General features: G+C 39.3%; 1 protein-coding gene across 2 annotated transcripts in view; it reads right to left on the minus strand.

Moving 5' to 3' along the window:
* Positions 1 to 612: 612 nt before the first annotated feature.
* LOC127979321 (perforin-1) overlaps positions 613 to 17820 on the minus strand; it is a 30921-nt gene continuing 13713 nt past the window's right edge. For both annotated transcript variants that reach the window (XM_052584687.1, XM_052584686.1), the window contains exon 3: positions 613 to 1948. In XM_052584687.1, coding sequence (XP_052440647.1) covers positions 757 to 1948 — 1192 coding nt within the window. In that variant the 3' untranslated portion in view covers positions 613 to 756. The remainder of the gene's footprint in view (positions 1949 to 17820) is intronic.

A 17820-nucleotide genomic window follows, 5' to 3' on the forward strand; every position in this document is an offset into this window, starting at 1 on the left:
TATTTCAGTTTGACATTATATTATATAATATTTAATGAGATGCATATGTTAGCATTCCAACTGCATCCCACTAGGTCAAAATAGCATACTAGCAAACTGCTGTTCATCCATTACTTCACCTATATTTATATTGCACAAATAGATATTTTAACATACTATTTCAGTCTATCCTAGCATCTCAGGAAGATGCAGCGAGGCACCCTGGATAAATGGCCAGTGCATCTCACCCTCTTTGATAACAGCTCTCCCTAAAATATTGTGAAATATTACATTTTTCTATAATATAATGTATTTTTGCCATTTTATATTTATTAGCATTTTCAGAATGGTACTTCCACATGCCCATTATTGGATTAACAAATGCATAGTTCTGTACTCATAGCAAGGGCAAACTGCCAAAGGTAATCAGCCGAACCTTGCCTTCCTGGTTAACTACTGCAAAGGACACAAAGGAAATTGCCACAGGCAAATGTGAGTTAAAAAAAGTATATAAATTTGCTCAATTGTTGATGAGGCTGTGGTTTCTCAACCATAATGTAAAATGCAGCACTGCCTGTAGCTTTTGCATTTTGTAAAAAAATAAAAGAAAAAAGACACACAAATCAAATTGTCTTTATGAATGCTTTATTAATGCAAGAATGCAGAAAGGAAATGGGAATATAAGTAAGCAAAAGTTACATCATACTTTTTTCTAGCAGTTGAAAGTGCAGTTAGGCTACTAGACTTCATGCATAAAGGAGGGATTCAAAATGCAGGTCACAGTATCACTGGCTTTTCAAAAGTACTCTTGAAATTGAACTTATCTGAGTTATTGAGAGCTAATTCAAGCCTCGGCAGATCTTTAATCAGAATACCATTTCTTGAGCTGAAAATATCAGTCAGAGGGACAGCCATTGGAGAAGGTCTATATTCATTACATTTATGGCCCTGTAGACTGGGAGCACATTCAACTTTGTAGTTAAAATAGAAGGTGCCATGATTAAAAGCACAAGCATCACGCACAACTCCACTTCTAAGATAAAAAGAGCATGAACCAAGGAAATCGCTGTTCCAGTAGCTGTCTGCATCATACACTGCAAAAGTTATTTTTTTGTCCATTCTGATCTTAATAGGACCAAAATAAAATGTTTCTGGCCAGTTTGGATTGTCATTATTATTAATGGTCTGAGTGCGCCTAAATTTGCCATCATATTCAACAGTTACAGTGCCATCTGTTTGTGTAAATATATCTCCGTACAGACCTCTGGCTCTGAGACTGTAGACTTTCAGGGTGGCTAGTCCTCTTGCAGCTGGACAGCAGTTAGATGTTATAAGTTGACTACTTTCACAAACACAAGCACATCGGTCTCTTGCGCTGCACCTCTTGCAAGTCTTAGAGCAAACCTTCTTAAGGGCATTTTCAGTGATGTATTTTTCAATAGCCTTCTTCAGTCCTTTCCTGGCAGGGTGTTTAGCACTCAGTAAGAAATGGAGGGGTTTTAGAGAGTAATGCACAACATCAGGGAGACTCTTCAAAGACTTGACCCATTTTTTAAGGGAATTTGGGTGTGATGAAAAAAGTAGATCTTCTCCATTTTTTTCTCCTCCAATAATTTCCATTTGACGTTCACTGAACATGGAGCTGAACTTTACACTTGTGTGCATCTTTCTTTTTAGTTCTTCACATAAATTTGTCTTTGACCTCATAGTTGCTCCCTTGTATATACCAGAGGCTTCTACATCCAAACATACCTTCACTGCAGTGTCTGTAAGTCCCATCATTGCTGCCTGACAGCTTTTGATGGCTGTTATGGCTTTCATTTCCCCTCCTAACTTGACACTTGTGGTATAGTGAGTGCCATAGGTTGAGATCAGGTTGCGGTAGGCGACTGGATCGTAGGATGCAGGGAGTGATTTGACTGCTTCAAGAAACTCTGCTTGAAGAGGAGGCTTTGCAGCTACACGATATCTGTAAAAAAAAGTAAACATTTCAATTTAGTGGGCTCAAAGAAGGAACAATTTGCAGTTTAAGTTTTAATTTAATAGTCATTTTATATATATATATATATATATATATATATATATATATATATATATATATATATATATATATATATATATAAAATGTAATCATGAGTGAAGGAAATAAACCTGTAAAAATTGTATAAAACTTCATGTTTGGTGAAACTGTATTTGTCTTCTTTCGATTTTTTCATTGCAAATTTTGATTCACTGGAATGAGTGCTTCCAACCACATATCCCCCTGCATACACATCTAAACCAATGTTCCAGCCAGCCGAGACTGCCGATGATGATTCTTTGACCAGTGCTTCACTTGATTCATAGATCTGACTTGAGACTTTCATCGAATACTTTGCCAAGACCCTCCAGTCTACAACTGCTGCTGGTAGCTTTTGTTTTTTTCCATTCATGAACGTGTTTTTGCGCAATTTACAAGTGCCGTTTCCTAAATCCCATGTTTCTGTGTCGATCACGTAAGAACCTTTTCGCTCCATGGTCACAATATCAAATCCTTCTCCAGCAAGATTGTGTCCTGGAACAAAGGGAGCATTTTTGCACTCTTTGGATGAGCCTATGTCACCCTCTCCAGCAACGGTCATGAGAAGCAACGCCCAGAAAACAACAAGGTAAATCTGCATCTGCCCCATGATCTGTAGTGAGAGAAGAAAATTTCAATATATCTATTAAGTCATTATTCGTGTCAGATTTTTAAAAAATAAACTTCTTCATAAAATGTATTATATCAACAGTATTATTTTAAAACAAATAAAAAAAACATTTAAAGTACAAGTCTGTACTTTAAAACACTGATGGTTTCTTTAAAATCATAAGATGATTTATCAGTGTCTTACCACCAAATACACTGGTGAGCAGATCAATGAAATTTTTTTCTCTAGCTGCTCATTTTATATGATGGTTGTGTAGCTGTGGGTGTCAAAGATTTGTATTAGCTACAAATGATATGCATTGTTATGATAAGTGTAAGTGTTGCTCGATGACAGACTTTTCTAGATGTGTTCTACTTAATATGTAGTGCTGCACAGACCGTTCAGCCTATGATTTTTTTTTTATGATCAACATTTTATTCAGATTAATTTCACTTTCAGAAATAAATCACACATCAAGGTTCAAAAGAACAATGTACAAACAGATGCCATGAAGCCGTCCACTTATACAGAGAAAATAAAAAAATAAAAGTACTAAAAAATCAGTGAAGCATAGTAGGCATGTCAACTTTTCATCCGATCTAGCAACATCTCCGCAACATTTGTCCAACTCCGAATAGTGTTGTCCTTTGCACCGTTGAGCTTGGCAGTGGTACCTTCCAGCAAGGCAATGTCTCATTTATAATGTATCATCTGATGTGCTAGATTTTTAGAAGCGATAAAACATCTGGCCCATACCACATCCCAATTAGGTTGAACAAGACCATCCCTTTCCCAGGAGTGGATAGCTGGAATATAAGTATACTGTAATATGAGAATGGAATGATAAATCTTAGAAACTAAACCACTAGAAGGAGTATCAATGTTCAACCATTCCCACAGAGGATGAGTAAGCACATTGGTGGCCCAGGGAACGCCGTAGGCCTTTAAAGCTGACCTCAGTCTTAGATATAGAAAAAAAGAGAATCCAGGTAAAGAAAACTCTACACTTAAGTCCTGAAACGATTTGAGGCCATTATCACAATAAATGTCATTCAAAGTATGAACACCTGCATCAGACCAGATTTTAAAAACAAAGGGTTTGTTGCCGGTGCATAAACGGTTATTATGCCATAATGGAGTAGTCTTAGTATATAAGAAAGGTCCACCCATAATTTTCTCCCGTTCAGCCTATGATTTGAAGAAATGCATAGTGGATAGAATTTCTGACTTGAGATTGTGTAGATTAGTAGTTTTCAAACCGGTCCAGCAAGCACCCCTAGCACCTCACATTTTGTATGTCTCCATACTGTATGTCTGACAGTCATTTCAGGTCTTGCATTCAGTTGAATCAGGTGTGATAGATCAGGACCGGTTTGAAAACCACTGGAGTAGATGCAAAATTACTATAATGTATGCCCTTAAAGTACCATAAGAAAGATTTAAGAGCAGTCGGCTGGCTCATTCTTCACAGTTTCTCTGCAGTGGCTATATAAGCTCTGTTGACGACACATCAGTTACGCATCTGGCCGGATTCACAGGTGATATCAATGATGTGTGTTTTCTGTTTATTTATTAAATAAAGACTTACAAATAAGACTTTATTAACTACATAAACACGATGGGTGTACTCACACTACCAGTTTGAACCATGCCCGAGTGCGTTTGACCACCAAAGTGTGGTTCGTTTGACTAGTGTGAGTGCTCCTGAACCGTGCCCGGGCGTGGCTCGATTAGCCGGCCATGGCCCGCTTGGAAGAGGTGGGCCAGAGCACGGTTCAGTTGGACTCGGGCGTGGTTCGCATGCAGTGTGAGCGCTGACCGTGCTGGAGCACGGAAAAGGACGCGTTGCGTCACGGTTTTGCGACACTCCAAAACCAACATGACAGGGAAAGGGTCGGTTTGGTCCACGGCAGAGGTGCAAAACGCATAAAAACTCAAAACTGCAAAGTCCTTGCTGCACTTCAGCTGGTACCTTGCAAACATCCTCATACGAGCAGCACGATTACGTGAAAATTTTCGCGCCACTAAGGCGACACATCTGTTTAACAACAGGCTGTGAGAGGGCTGTGGACCAAACGACACAAAATTATCCACAAAGAAAACAGAGCGATGAACATAAACTTTACAAGACATAATTCAATAAAGCACGAGTAAAGAATAATTAACACTAACACTAAATAACTTTCAACATAATGTAGGTCAATTAAATTTAGAAATAAATCAAAACCATTTAATCAAAAGGAAAAATGAAGAAAAAACAAAAAATAACAACAAACCAAGAGGGATAGCAAAAGGGGCAAACCAAAAACCAAGAGACTCAGCAGGTGTTCAAAATCACACAACTCTCAAAGACCACAGCCGGCTAAAGTGGAATGGGCCCAAAGGCACGTCACAATTAAGTCAATTAAATTGAATCTAAATGGATGTGTTTTAAAATTTTATGTAGGATTCAGGACTACCCCCTAAAAAGCCACTTTTAAACACACAAGCTGGAAGATCAGTTGGAAAGAATGGCCAAATTCACTTGAGCGAAGTACATAAATTATTTGGTTAAGTTTTTTTTTTTTATATATATATTTAGTTTGAAATTTTCCTTTAAATATTGCAAATATATATATTTTTGTCTTACAGTTTTTCTCAGTTGCTTTGGTACATTTCTCAAATCATCCTTGAGATTTGCAAAACAGTAAGTGCATTTCTCAAAACAACTCGTACAAAGAGCAAAACACAATGGATTACCTGCAAAAGCCAGTCTCTTGCTCAAAATCCTTAGTTCATCTTTAAAAAATAAATATCTGTGTCAGTGAACATGTCAGTGCCATCAGAATGAGAAGTCCTTGTGTCATAGTTTATGGATAAGACAGTCAAATGCTTAGTCATGTTGTCAATATTACCGTGTACTCTGGAGGGATGTTCTGATGTAAAATATGGCAACATTTTGGATGACAGTTACTGTATTACAGTTTTTCTCAGTCACTTTGGTGGATTTTTCAAAACAGAAATGAAATTCTCAAAACTACTTTTACAACCTCCAAATCATCTAGTCATTTATACACATCATAAAACCAGTTTCTCATTCTTTTACAGTTTTTCTCAGTCGCTTTGGTACATTTCTTGAATCAAACTCACAATTTGCAAAACATAAAGTGCATTTCTCAAAACAACCCGTACAAATAGCAAAACACCATGGATTACCTGCAAAAGCCAGTCTCCTGCTCAAAATCCTTAGTTCATCTCTCAAAAGTAAATATCTGTGTCAATGAACATATCAGTGCCATCTGAATGACAAGTCCTTGTGTCATAGTGTACGGATAAGACAGTCAAATTGCTTAGTCATGTTGTCAATATAACAGTTTACTCTGGAGGGATGTTCTGATGTAAACTACTGTATTGAACAATATGCCATATGCTTATATATGCCATATATCCATTTCAAACGTACACATTTACACATTACTGTATGTGGGATATTGATTTAAAGAGACTGGATAGAATTCCCAGTTACACTTTTACAAAGTCTGACCAAAAAAAAAAAAACCTTTACAATGTCATTGTGATATAGAAAAGGAAAAACAAATATGGACACAAATATGAAAATAAGTCCATTTTCAGAATGTGTAACTCTTGTGTTGTCCTCTGTCTATACAGTATAAGCTTTTCAACTGAAGATTCATGAGATGAACCTTTGAGCTATTTCAGAGAAAGGGTTTATCATTGGTTTATCATCTACATTCTCTTCATAAGTCAAGATTCACTTGGACAATTCATGCCAAATGTACAAAAAGTCTAATAATAATGTGTAAAAATAAATATAAAAAGTGTGCTAGGCAGTTTTTGACAACTAGATTAACCATTTTGCATTTAATGACTTATATGATGAACTAAAGACTAGATGTTTTGAAGGGTAAGACTGTTGCACAGAAAACTATGCAATACGTTTTGAGCAACATGACATGAGCAACTGATAATGTAGGAAACTGCCGATAAACATGCATAATCAATTGCACGAATGTACAAAAGCAATCGCAACTTGTTCAAAAGAATGAGAAACTGGTTTTATGATGTGTATAAATGGCTAGATGATGTGGAGGTTGTACAAGTAGTTTTGAGAATTTCATTTCTGTTTTGAAAAATGCACCAAAGTGACTGAGAAAAACTGTAAACAAGTTGCGATTGCTGTTGTTCATTCATGCAATTGATTATGCACATTTATCTGCGGTTTCCTACATTATCAGTTGCTAATGTCATGTCGCTCAAAATGTATTATATAGTTTTCTGTGCAATAGCCTTACCCCCCAAAATATCGGGTCTTTAGTTCATCGTATAAGTCATAAAATGCAAAATGGTTAATCTAGGTGACATAAAGTGCAGAGCACACTTTTTATTTTTATTTTTACACATTATTATTAGACTTTTTGTCAATTTGGCATGAATTGTGCAAGTGAATCTTTATTAATGAAGAGAATGTAGATGATAAACCAATGATACAGTTTTTCTCAGTTGCTTTGGTACATTTCTTGAGCAACATGACATTAGCAACTGATAATGTAGGAAACCACAGATAAATGTACATAATCAATTGCATGAATGTACAAAAGCAATCGCAACTTGTTCAAAAGAATGAGAAACTGGTTTTATGATGTGTATATATGACTAGATGATGTGGAGGTTGTAAAAGTAGTTTTTAGAATTTCATTTCAGTTTTGAAAAAATTACCAAAGTGACTGAGAAAAACTGTAATATCCAAACTATAGTGAAAACACTATCAGTTAGCACAGTAACAAGTTTTGTAATTTTACCCTCATTGAGGAACTCAATGCGAGGGTTAATTAAGTGATTGATGGCTGTTCATGTCAATGCAATTTCACATATTGCTGTAAACTTGGGATTCCACATTTTCGTTCTCTTAAACTCATTCTTCTCTAACTTTCTATCTTCCTGCAACTTGTGTGAATGTGTGAGTGCGTGCATTTATGTGTTAGATTAGTTTATACGTCTTAGATTTATCTAATAAAGCCTTATTCATATTGAAAAGAGAAGTATCTTGTTTTTTGTGCCTACAAGTTAATGTCTTAAACTGCAGATATTGCAACTGTGCTAATTTATAGTTCTCACTATAGTTTGGATATGAATATCTAGTGCAGATTTTATGTTAAACGGCTCGTTCAGTGAATCGCAGGGCGTCTCAGTGATCAGCCGTGAAACAGTGATTCTGTTCGAATTCCCTTTAAAATCTTAAATGATCCCCTTTCAGCTAAATTGACCTGTTTCCCTTACACTTTCTTCTTTCATGAGGGGGTTTGGCGCCATGGTATCTTTGTTTCCACGTGGAACATTAAAGAACATGATACACATTTCTCATGGAAATCCTGTAGCATTCAACTAATCCGTTGACGACTTCGAATAATTGACTAATTAAGAAAGTAAACAACTCACCCACTGAGATGCCACTGTTTTGTGTTATATCAAGTAAGACTTTAAATGGTCTAAAAATCTGATGGATATGTCCATTTTAGTGAGCACATTGGGGAACACCCCCAGCATGACGTCTCTGAATCATGTGTGTAATCTATCCAATGGATGGGCGAGACGTCATAGGCGGGTGACTTCAGAGACCAGGAAGCATGAAAGCACGAGAGGCGCAGCCGGCATCATCCTTTCTGTCTTCAGCAAGCACTCTCTCTGTGTGTGTACTGTTCAAAGAACTTTTATATTTGTGAGTCTTATTTGGTGTTGTTTGTCATTCCCCAAAAGTATGCCAAAAGCACCCTCCAAGACCAAACACAAAATGGGCGAAGGCAAGCAGGGTTTCAGACTGTGTGTTCCTCACTGTCCTCCTCAATTAACCATGGTTTTACTACAAATAAAACCAAAAAGCCATGGTTACTGTAGTTAAACCATGGTAACCACAAATTAACCATGGTTTTGCTATATTAACCATAGTTTAACCATGGTATTTGTAGTAAATCAATGGTTTTACAAATGACAGTTTTTCGTAAGGGTTGCCCTGCATGTTCTCCGTTCCTGGGGGGCTCTCTTCACCGAAAGAGCCTTTGCTAGTGTTGCCCGTGGCTCTTGTCCCGTTTCTGCTGAGGCGGAGTGGCGATCTCGCTCGTGGGGTTCGCAGTTGGATTTGGCAGAGGGAATGGAGACGGGCGAGTCCCTATCTTCTTCCTCACCTGCCAGGTCGGAAGCGTGCTCCGGCGCTACTTCTGCCTGTGGAGCAGGCTCTGTGTTTCATCTATCTTCCTCCGAGTAGGTTGATGTGGTGAACGTCGCTGAGGATTTAGCCCCTCAATCGCCCCAGTATGAGGAGCTTTTGGAGGTGGTTACTCATGCTGTGGCCAAGTTAAACATCGTATGGCCCGCCGAGAAAAAGGCTGAACCGCAGAAAAACAAACTTGATGAGCGTTTTCTGCAAACTAAGCTACCAACTCCGCGCCAAAGCCTGCCTTTTTTTTCCCGATTTGCACGACGAGGTGTGTAAATAATGGGAAAAACCCTTCTCAGCCCGCATCTTCATCCCCATTTCTGATCACTACGGCAATGTAGCTATCTGTCTCCTGGCGCGGCATCGTCATTAAAGGCTCCGGAACTGCCGTACCGAGTACCAGCTCCTCATACAAGGAGGCACAAAAACAAGTTTCAAATAATTATAGTTCTGGGATTAGAAACTGAAATGTCTTAAATTGTCCCAAACTGACGGCTTTTTCTTCTCTGTTCTACAGAATAATTAAGAACAGCGGTAATAGTAAAAACTATAGAAAACACTTGGGCCTCTACATTTTCCTCTTTCTCACCAGCCTCTGTCTCCTGGCTTGCTGTTCCCTGCTCTCTTTCTGTCACTTGTGCCTCTACATTTCCCTCTTTTTCTTCCTCTATCTCTATCACCTCATTTGATCTTTTACTTTCCACTATCTGTCCATCTAGGAACAAGGCTCAATTTACTATTTCAGCATTAATCTATTTAAAATATAATTATACAAAGTTTTCATTTTTATAATGATTATTCAGAGAATGAGAAAATCTGAATAAGCCTTACCAGTTTTGTGATAATAATTTTTAAGGCACACTAAGTGTTAAAAACTAAATAAGTACTGTAATATAATAATACTTTAGTCAAATAACATAAAAAAGACCAGACCCCTAGATGCCTGTGAAACTTTTCTCCCTCAAACAGCACGCTAGCGTTACTTCTACACTACAGGCTACACACAGCAATATAAACAGCATATCTGCTTGTTCTCATATTACATCATTCTTGTAAAATAATAATAAGTAAATAAACATCAAATGAAACACCACTTACCAGCTGCCATGGTGTTGAAAATATCCACTAGCATTAAAAAATGCACCTGCGGCGTGAGGAATCGTCCCGGTCAAATAGGCGGTCAAGGCATTTTTTGGCAGGGTTTTGAGACCCCCAAAGACCCCCCCTGGCGCCGCCAGTGCTCCTCACAACAGAGAGTCCGGGTTCTAGAGCCGGTACTTCATTGTTCCAAAGAAGGATGGAGGGTTACGTCCCATTTTAGATCTGCATCTAGTGAACCGTGATGCTCATACTCAAACAGGTCGTGTCTCAGATCAGGTCCGAGGACTGGTTTGTCACGATAGATCTAAAAGATGCATATTTCCATATCTCCATCCTTCCCCTACATGGGATGTTTGCTTTCGGGGGCGAAGCGTACCAATATCGAGTACTTCCCTTTGGTCTTGCACTCACAACCTGCACTTTCACAAAGTGTGTGGATGCAGCCCTGGCTCTGCTATGACTCCAGGGCATCCGCATACTGAGCTATATTGACGATTGGTTGATTTTAGCTCAAAGAACAGATGGCGGTTGGGCATCGAGATGTCGTTCTCGCCCACATGAGAGAGGTGGGGTTAAGATTGAACGGCAAGAAAAGTGTGCTTTCTCCAGTAAAGAAAACCACTTATCTGGGATGGTGTGGGATTTGACCACGATGCAGGCACGCATGTCACCTGCTCGGATCGAATCGATCCTCACCGCGACCACGACTTAGGTGCCCTTGAGCAAGGCACTGAACCCCCAACTGCTCCCCGGGCGCCGCAGCATAAATGGCTGCCCACTGCTCCGGGTGTGTGCTCACAGTGTGTGTGTGTGTGTTCACTGCTCTGTGTGTGTGCATTTCGGATGGGTTAAATGCAGAGCACAAATTCTGAGTATGGGTCACCATACTTGGCTGAATGTCACTTCACTTCACTTCACTTCACTTTTAAACCCACTTTGCATTATCAAGGTCACGCGGCGCTGCCAACGTGCCTTGGATATGTGGAGGAAGCCTTGGTTCTTGTCTCAGGGCCCGGTGCTGGGAGCTCCTTGTCGCCCGCGGTCTGTGTAGTGGTCTCCATCTGACATGGCACATCAACTGCCTGGAGATACTGGCCGTGCTTCGTGCCCTTCGTTATTTTCTCCCAGACCAAAGAGGTCACCATGTGTTGGGCCGCACAGACACCGCGGTGGTCTCTTACATCAACAACCAAGGAGGTCTGCACTCACGCTGTTTAAGCAAACTAGCATACCAAATCTTTGTGTGGGCCCAGGATGAATTCCTCTCGCTCAGAGCAGTTCACATTCCTGGGCATATGAATATGGGAGCAGACATCCTGTCGAGGCAGGAGCGGCTTCACACAGAGGTGGTGAAGCAGATTTGGAGAGTTTTTGGCCAGGCTCAGATGGACCTGTTTGCGACTCGAGTGACATCGCACTGTCCCCTCTGGTTCTCTCTGACTCATCCATCTCCACTGGGGCTGGACGCCATGGTACAGATGTGGCAGAGGCTTCTGTACATCTTTCCCCTGATTGCTCTGCTCCTGGGAGTTCTGGAGAGAGTGCGCCGAGATGGAGTCCGGCTGCTGTTAGTAGCCCCATTCTGGCCGGGTCGAGTATGGTTCTCGGACCTGATTTCCCTCTTAGATGGCTCTCCCTAGGAGATTCCCATCAGGAGGCATCTCCTCTTACAGGTGGAGGGCACCATAGTGCACCCCTGCCTGGAGCTGTGGAAGTTATGGGTGTGGTCCCTGAGGGGGCACAACTCGTAGCTTCAGGTCTCTCAACCGAGGTTGTTGAGACCATCCTCCAACCCAGAGCTCACTCTACGAGGAAACTGTATGCCTTGAGGTGGAAACTTTTCACTTCTTGGTGCGGAGACCGCCAGCTCGACCCAGTTAACTGCCCGATTGGTACAGCGCTGGAGTTCCTGCATGCCCGTTTCTAGCAAGGGTTTACCCACTCCACCCTGAAGGTCTATGTTGCATCCATTGTGGCCTACCATGCCCCTCTCATGGCCAATCACTGGGTAGACAGCCCCTTGTTACACGTTTCTTCCGCGGTGCGCTGAGGCTGAGGCCTCCAGTACGTTTTCGTGTCCCCACGTGGGACCTGGCTGTGGTGTTGGGGACCTACAGGCCCTCTCTGTGGCCCCTTCTTATATAGACTTTGCGCCTGGTCTGGCTAAAGCTTTCCTTTACCCTCGTGCGGGGTATGTCCCTAAGGTTCCCTCCTCTACACCACGGCCTGTTGTACTCCAGGCCTTCAGTCCTCCTCCTTTCAGGGAGCCAGACCAGAAGAAACTTAATTGTATGTGTCCAGTGTGAGCATTGGACACATATGTCCACAGAGCTTCCCTGTGGAGAAGGGCGGACCAGTTGTTTTAGATTACATTTTAGATGACAGTTACTGTATTAAACAGTATTCCATTTGCTTATGTATGCCATATATCCATTTCAAAAGTAGATATTTACACATTACTGTATGTGGGATATTGATTGAAAGAGACTGGATAGAATTCCCAGTTACACTTTTACTAGTGGTCTGACCAAAAAAATAAATGAAATAAAAACCTTTACAATGACATTGTGATATAGAAAATGAAAAAGAAATATGGGCACAAAGATGAAAATAAGTCAATTTTCAGAATTTGTAAAAAGCGCGGACAGACCATTGTTAACTATGAATACGAACACTGGATCAGTACATTCTTTTAAAGTGACAGTCTTTATATTAATGGAAAAACATCAACAAAGAAATCACTCACTGCTCTTGATTGAAAAGCTTTTGTAACTTTAATAAAGAATAATCTTTAATGTATAGTCCAAAATGCAATGCTGTTTATATTTGATTACTTTATTCAATATCTGTATCTAAAAACTAATGCTAGACCTCCCCAAAAAAAAAAAAAGTCAGTTAAATGTATTTGTATCTTTAATCTATTATATTTATTTGTGCTGTTGCTTTTAGTTAGAATATTCCTTAAATATGATAAAATTTATATTTTTTGAAAGTATAGTTTTTCCATAAACATACCACATACAACCATGAAACAAACTGAACCGTGAAAAAGTTGACCTGTTCCACCTCTAATATTTATGTAATAATTTGGCAGATGGACGCTTTCATCCAAAGTAACTTACAATAGATGAAATCTATTTAAAAAAATTACAAATATATATATGATGATAGAAGTTTTAAAAGCACATCTTAATGACAAACTAGCACACTGTTTTACATATGGGGATACAGTATTTTTTAGTGCCAAACTTGACCAGAAATTTAGATTTTCCATTTCCAGCTATGTACATTATGTACACTATGTACATTATGTGTACAATGTTTATTTATTTATTTTGAAGGTGAGGAAGGAAGTAACAGTAGCACTAGTGCTGTTAGTGCTCCTGCTGTTGAACAAGAGAGGGATGAACAGTTCAGCTTTTGAGTCAGAGCAATAACCTTCAGGTAAAGTTTAAGCTATAAGCAAAACTAAACATGCTGGCTATACTTTTAGAAAAATATGTGCTTTTAGGATTTATAAGATTATCAGTTACTACTGCATTTGTCAAAGGAGGTATGCAGGCCTGGAAGCATGCCCATCAGAGAGTACAGGAACATGAGAGAAGCAATAACCATAGAGAAAGTGCAGAAGCTTTTTTTTTTCGAGTCAACAAAGCAGACATCCATACCCTTCTGACTGATAAGCAAATGACAGTTCATCGAGACCAGGTTAGAAAGAAGAGGCAGGTCTTGGAATGTGTGATTGATGTAGTAAAAGTTATTGGCAAGTGTGGGCGAAGATACAGAGGGCACAGCCATGAAACTACATATGACCTTGAAAACATGGCTATCAATCATGTTACATGTTAGTGATTGTATTGAGAAAGGAAAGAAGCAGATGAAAACTAAAGGAAGAGGGTCCATGGTAACTTTGATGTCCAAAACAACAGTAAATAAAGTAATTGAATTAATAAGAAATATGATTCAACAGAAAATTGCACCTGAAGTGAGAAAGGCAGGGATGTTCTCAATACAACTCGACACAACACAGGATCTAACATCCAAAGACCAGTGTGTTGTAGTTCTGCGATTTGTTACTGATGTTGTCCATGAGAAACGTATTGCAGTCATTGACTGTGAGTCATCAACTGGACAGTATTTTGTTGAACTTGTAAAACAAACCCTAGAGAAGATGGACATAGACATCAAAAAGTGCATTGGCAATGCAACAGACGGAGCTGCAAACATGCAGGGACAATACAAAGATTTTTCTGCATTGCTCACAGAAGCATCACCTAACCAAGTGCACATTTGGTGTTACTCACATATCCTCAACCTTGTTTTGGCTGACACTACAGGGGTTGTAGTGGCAAGTGAGTCCCTTTTCTCACTACTGAATGACATTGCAGTGTTCATTCGTGATTCCTACAAGCACATGAAGCTATGGGAGGAAAACAGTGAGGACAAGAGACACAGAAGGCTTGGTGTAATCGGTGAAACACGCTGGTGGGCCAAAGATGAGGCCTTGAGGAAAGTATTTGGAAGATTTACAAAGCCTGACCATGCACTTTACACCGATCTGGTAATCACTTAGGAAAAAATTGAAAAGGATGTGACCATGAAACCTGTTATCCGAAATAAGGCCCAAGGGTACAAGGCTGCTTTCCTAAAGTATGAAACCATACTGACAGCTGAGATTTTCCTCAGGATTTTTGAGCAGACAACCCCTCTTAGTAAATATTTACAATCAAGTGGCATGGATTTTGCTTCAGCACAGCACTTGGTGACAGGAACAGAGGATAGCTTGAGAAAGTGTGCCCGGGATTTTGAGGGTGTGAAGAGGGCAGCAGATGACTTTGTTGAATGGGCCAATGGCATTCTGGAGAAGCTTCAGGACAGTAATGCTGAAGTTCAGACTGTTCTCCCAGAGAAGAGAATTAGAAAACACAAGAGGCAACCAGGTGAACTGGCACAAGATGAGGCCATTGCAAATGCAGACATTGATTACAAAATCAACATCCACAATGTGATCTTTGACACGTTTATTGAAAGCTTTCATGGCCGTTATGCAGAAAATGCACTGCTGTGTATAGATGTCTCCTGCATGGATCCTAGGAATTTCCCTGAAATCAGAGAAGAAGTCATTCCAGGGACAGCAATGAAGGAGCTCAGCAAGTGCCTACAGCAATCTGATGAACGTTTCAGTGTTGAGACATTGCAGGCTGAACTGATCGGCCTTGCACAGCACTGGGAAAGACTGAAACAATCACTAATGGAGAACTACAACATTAGGAGTGCCGCCTCTAGTGATGAAGCAGGGGAAGGCTCTGAGGTTCCTAATGAAAGTGTGGAGTTTGTGAGCAGAAGTTGTTCCACATGCAAAAACTGTCCAATATGCTTTGTTATAGCATTATTGAGTAAACATTGTTTTCTGTGACATACATTGTCATAGCTTTTTGTCAAGTTTATTTGTGTTTGTATTTCTGATACTTTTGATATACTTAAGTTGGACATTGTAAATATATAAAATATAAATATTTCAACATGTGTATGTGTATTTTTATTATCCCTTCTTAAAATGTGTAAGCAAATTTTATATTTGTCTTTGGTGTGGTAGTATAGATGGTCTATACCTAGTGAGTTTTTGAGGGTTTATTTATTTATCCATCCATATTATGTATGGTAGTCTACCTGTTACATCAACTAACAGGGTTAGCCTATAAGTTTAGCAGGCTGGTGGACACATAAATTTGGTGGTGGTGACTGCAATAACAGAGGTGGCCTGGGGTGGAGTCAAATTTAAAATGGAGAAGAAGACACTTGCTGAGTCCCAATTCGCCTACTTATACTACGACCTAAAAGTATGTACTTTTTTTGTGAGGAAAAAGTACATACTTTTGAGTATGTAGCAAAAGAGTATGCACGTTCTGGGACATACTTCGATGACATCATGCAACGTGAACGACAACGTGTTTGCCTAGTTATGCACACCACAACTGTTAAAGTTTCATTCATTCTTTATGTCCAGTAAAATTTTATTTACTATTCCCATAATTTTTTCTCATCGTTTTTTTTCACAATACATTTTACAATGTGTTCTTCTACCAAGTTGAGGAGTGAAGAAGCAGGGCTGCGTCGTCATAGAACCAAACGCAGGTCGTTTGTGAGGCGACTGGTTCTGACGTTCATGTGCAATGTGTGTAACGAAATAAAATATAACTTTAATTAGGGTTAAACATTTGAATTCTTACACTTTAAAGCTGAGGGCACATCTCCGCTGCTGCACCCGGCTGCCATGTTTACATCACCGCAAAGCCATTGCAAAGCTCCTCCCTCCCGTACGCAATGGGTTGTGGGCAATATTAGCACTTAGAGTGTGCATTGATATGCACTTCGAATTCTAACCGGAAATAGTAGACCATCCGGGTATCTTTGGAATACTCTTTTCAACATACTACGATTTGGGACGTACTAATTCTAGTTTCGCATACTATTTAGGACGGATAGTATGCGAATTGGGACTCAGCAATGGTTTTGCTGATACACCTTGCGCGTGGTACACAAACGAACATGGAACAATACATTTATTAATCCGTGTTAATGTTAGCGTTCAGTGTTTGTTCATGTTTTTGTTGCTGTTACGTGACGTAGTGGTGTTTGACTAGGGGCGAGACGTGGGCTGATGAAGTCATATTTTCAGAAAAATGTACGGTTTCAAAACATCGCTTTCACTCTTCCAAAACGGCAGATCTGTGTGGACGAAAATCTCGGACACCCTATCAAACGTCATTGGATAGTGCAGGAAGGAAGAGGAAGAGGAGGCGGCGGAGGAGGAGGAGGATGATGAGGCGCGTCATGACAGACCTTCAAAGAATAATAAAGATAATTTTTTTTTCTGTTCAGTTTTTTGTCTTATTTTTGTTCTTTTACTATTTGATTGTTCTTGTAAATACATAATGAACATTTCTATATTTTGGACTTTTATTTATGTTGCCTAGCATGTTTTTTGTCTTATTTTTGTTCTTGTACTATATTTTTTGTTTTGTACTATTTGATTGATCTTGAGTAAATGTACATTTCTACATTTTGGTCTTTTATTTATGTTGCCTAGCAGCTATGGATTTTAATTTTACCATTATAGGTGAACATATAGGTGCATATATATATACGTGCATATATGTACCTATATAGTTATATGTATGCGCATATATATGCATACATTTATGTGTGCATATATGTACATATAATATAGGAAAACAGCCAAGTTTATATATGTCACATATATTAAAAAACTTTTTCAAAACCTATATTGAAACATATATGTTCATATAGGTTTTTTCCATTATATAGGTTTTTTTCACATCTCCCTTCATTATATCTAATGTGACCACGCCCCCACGCTGAACGCGCTATTCAGATTCAAACTGAAGCACGCGGCTTGATTACGCCCACACAGAAGAAAAAGCATAGAGACTGTTCTTCAAGTTTTTATTTTATTTTACTGTTTGCTTCGCGATGAGAGGAATAAAACATAATTCACCCCAAAAAGATGCTAACGCATTGTTTACCGTGAAGTTGTGTGCGGAACAACCAATCAAAACTGACTATGTCAGTTGACCAATCAGAACACAGTATGCTACCGAAAGGTGGGGTTTAAGGAAACTTAATCTTTTGAACAGCTTCACACGAACCGTTTGGGGATCTCGGAAAATTGAGGAAATTTTAAAATGATATTATGACAAAATGACAATGTTTTTTAACCTTGCATGGATTTAAACCTGTTGTACTGGACTTGTAAACAGTGATAGGAAGCTTAGAATTTTCATCTTATTGGCTCTTTAACAATATTTTGTCAAACAACATTTTTCTATGGTCTGACTT

Source organism: Carassius gibelio, chromosome B19, assembly GCF_023724105.1.
Source record: "Carassius gibelio isolate Cgi1373 ecotype wild population from Czech Republic chromosome B19, carGib1.2-hapl.c, whole genome shotgun sequence".
Lineage (NCBI taxonomy): Eukaryota > Metazoa > Chordata > Actinopteri > Cypriniformes > Cyprinidae > Carassius > Carassius gibelio.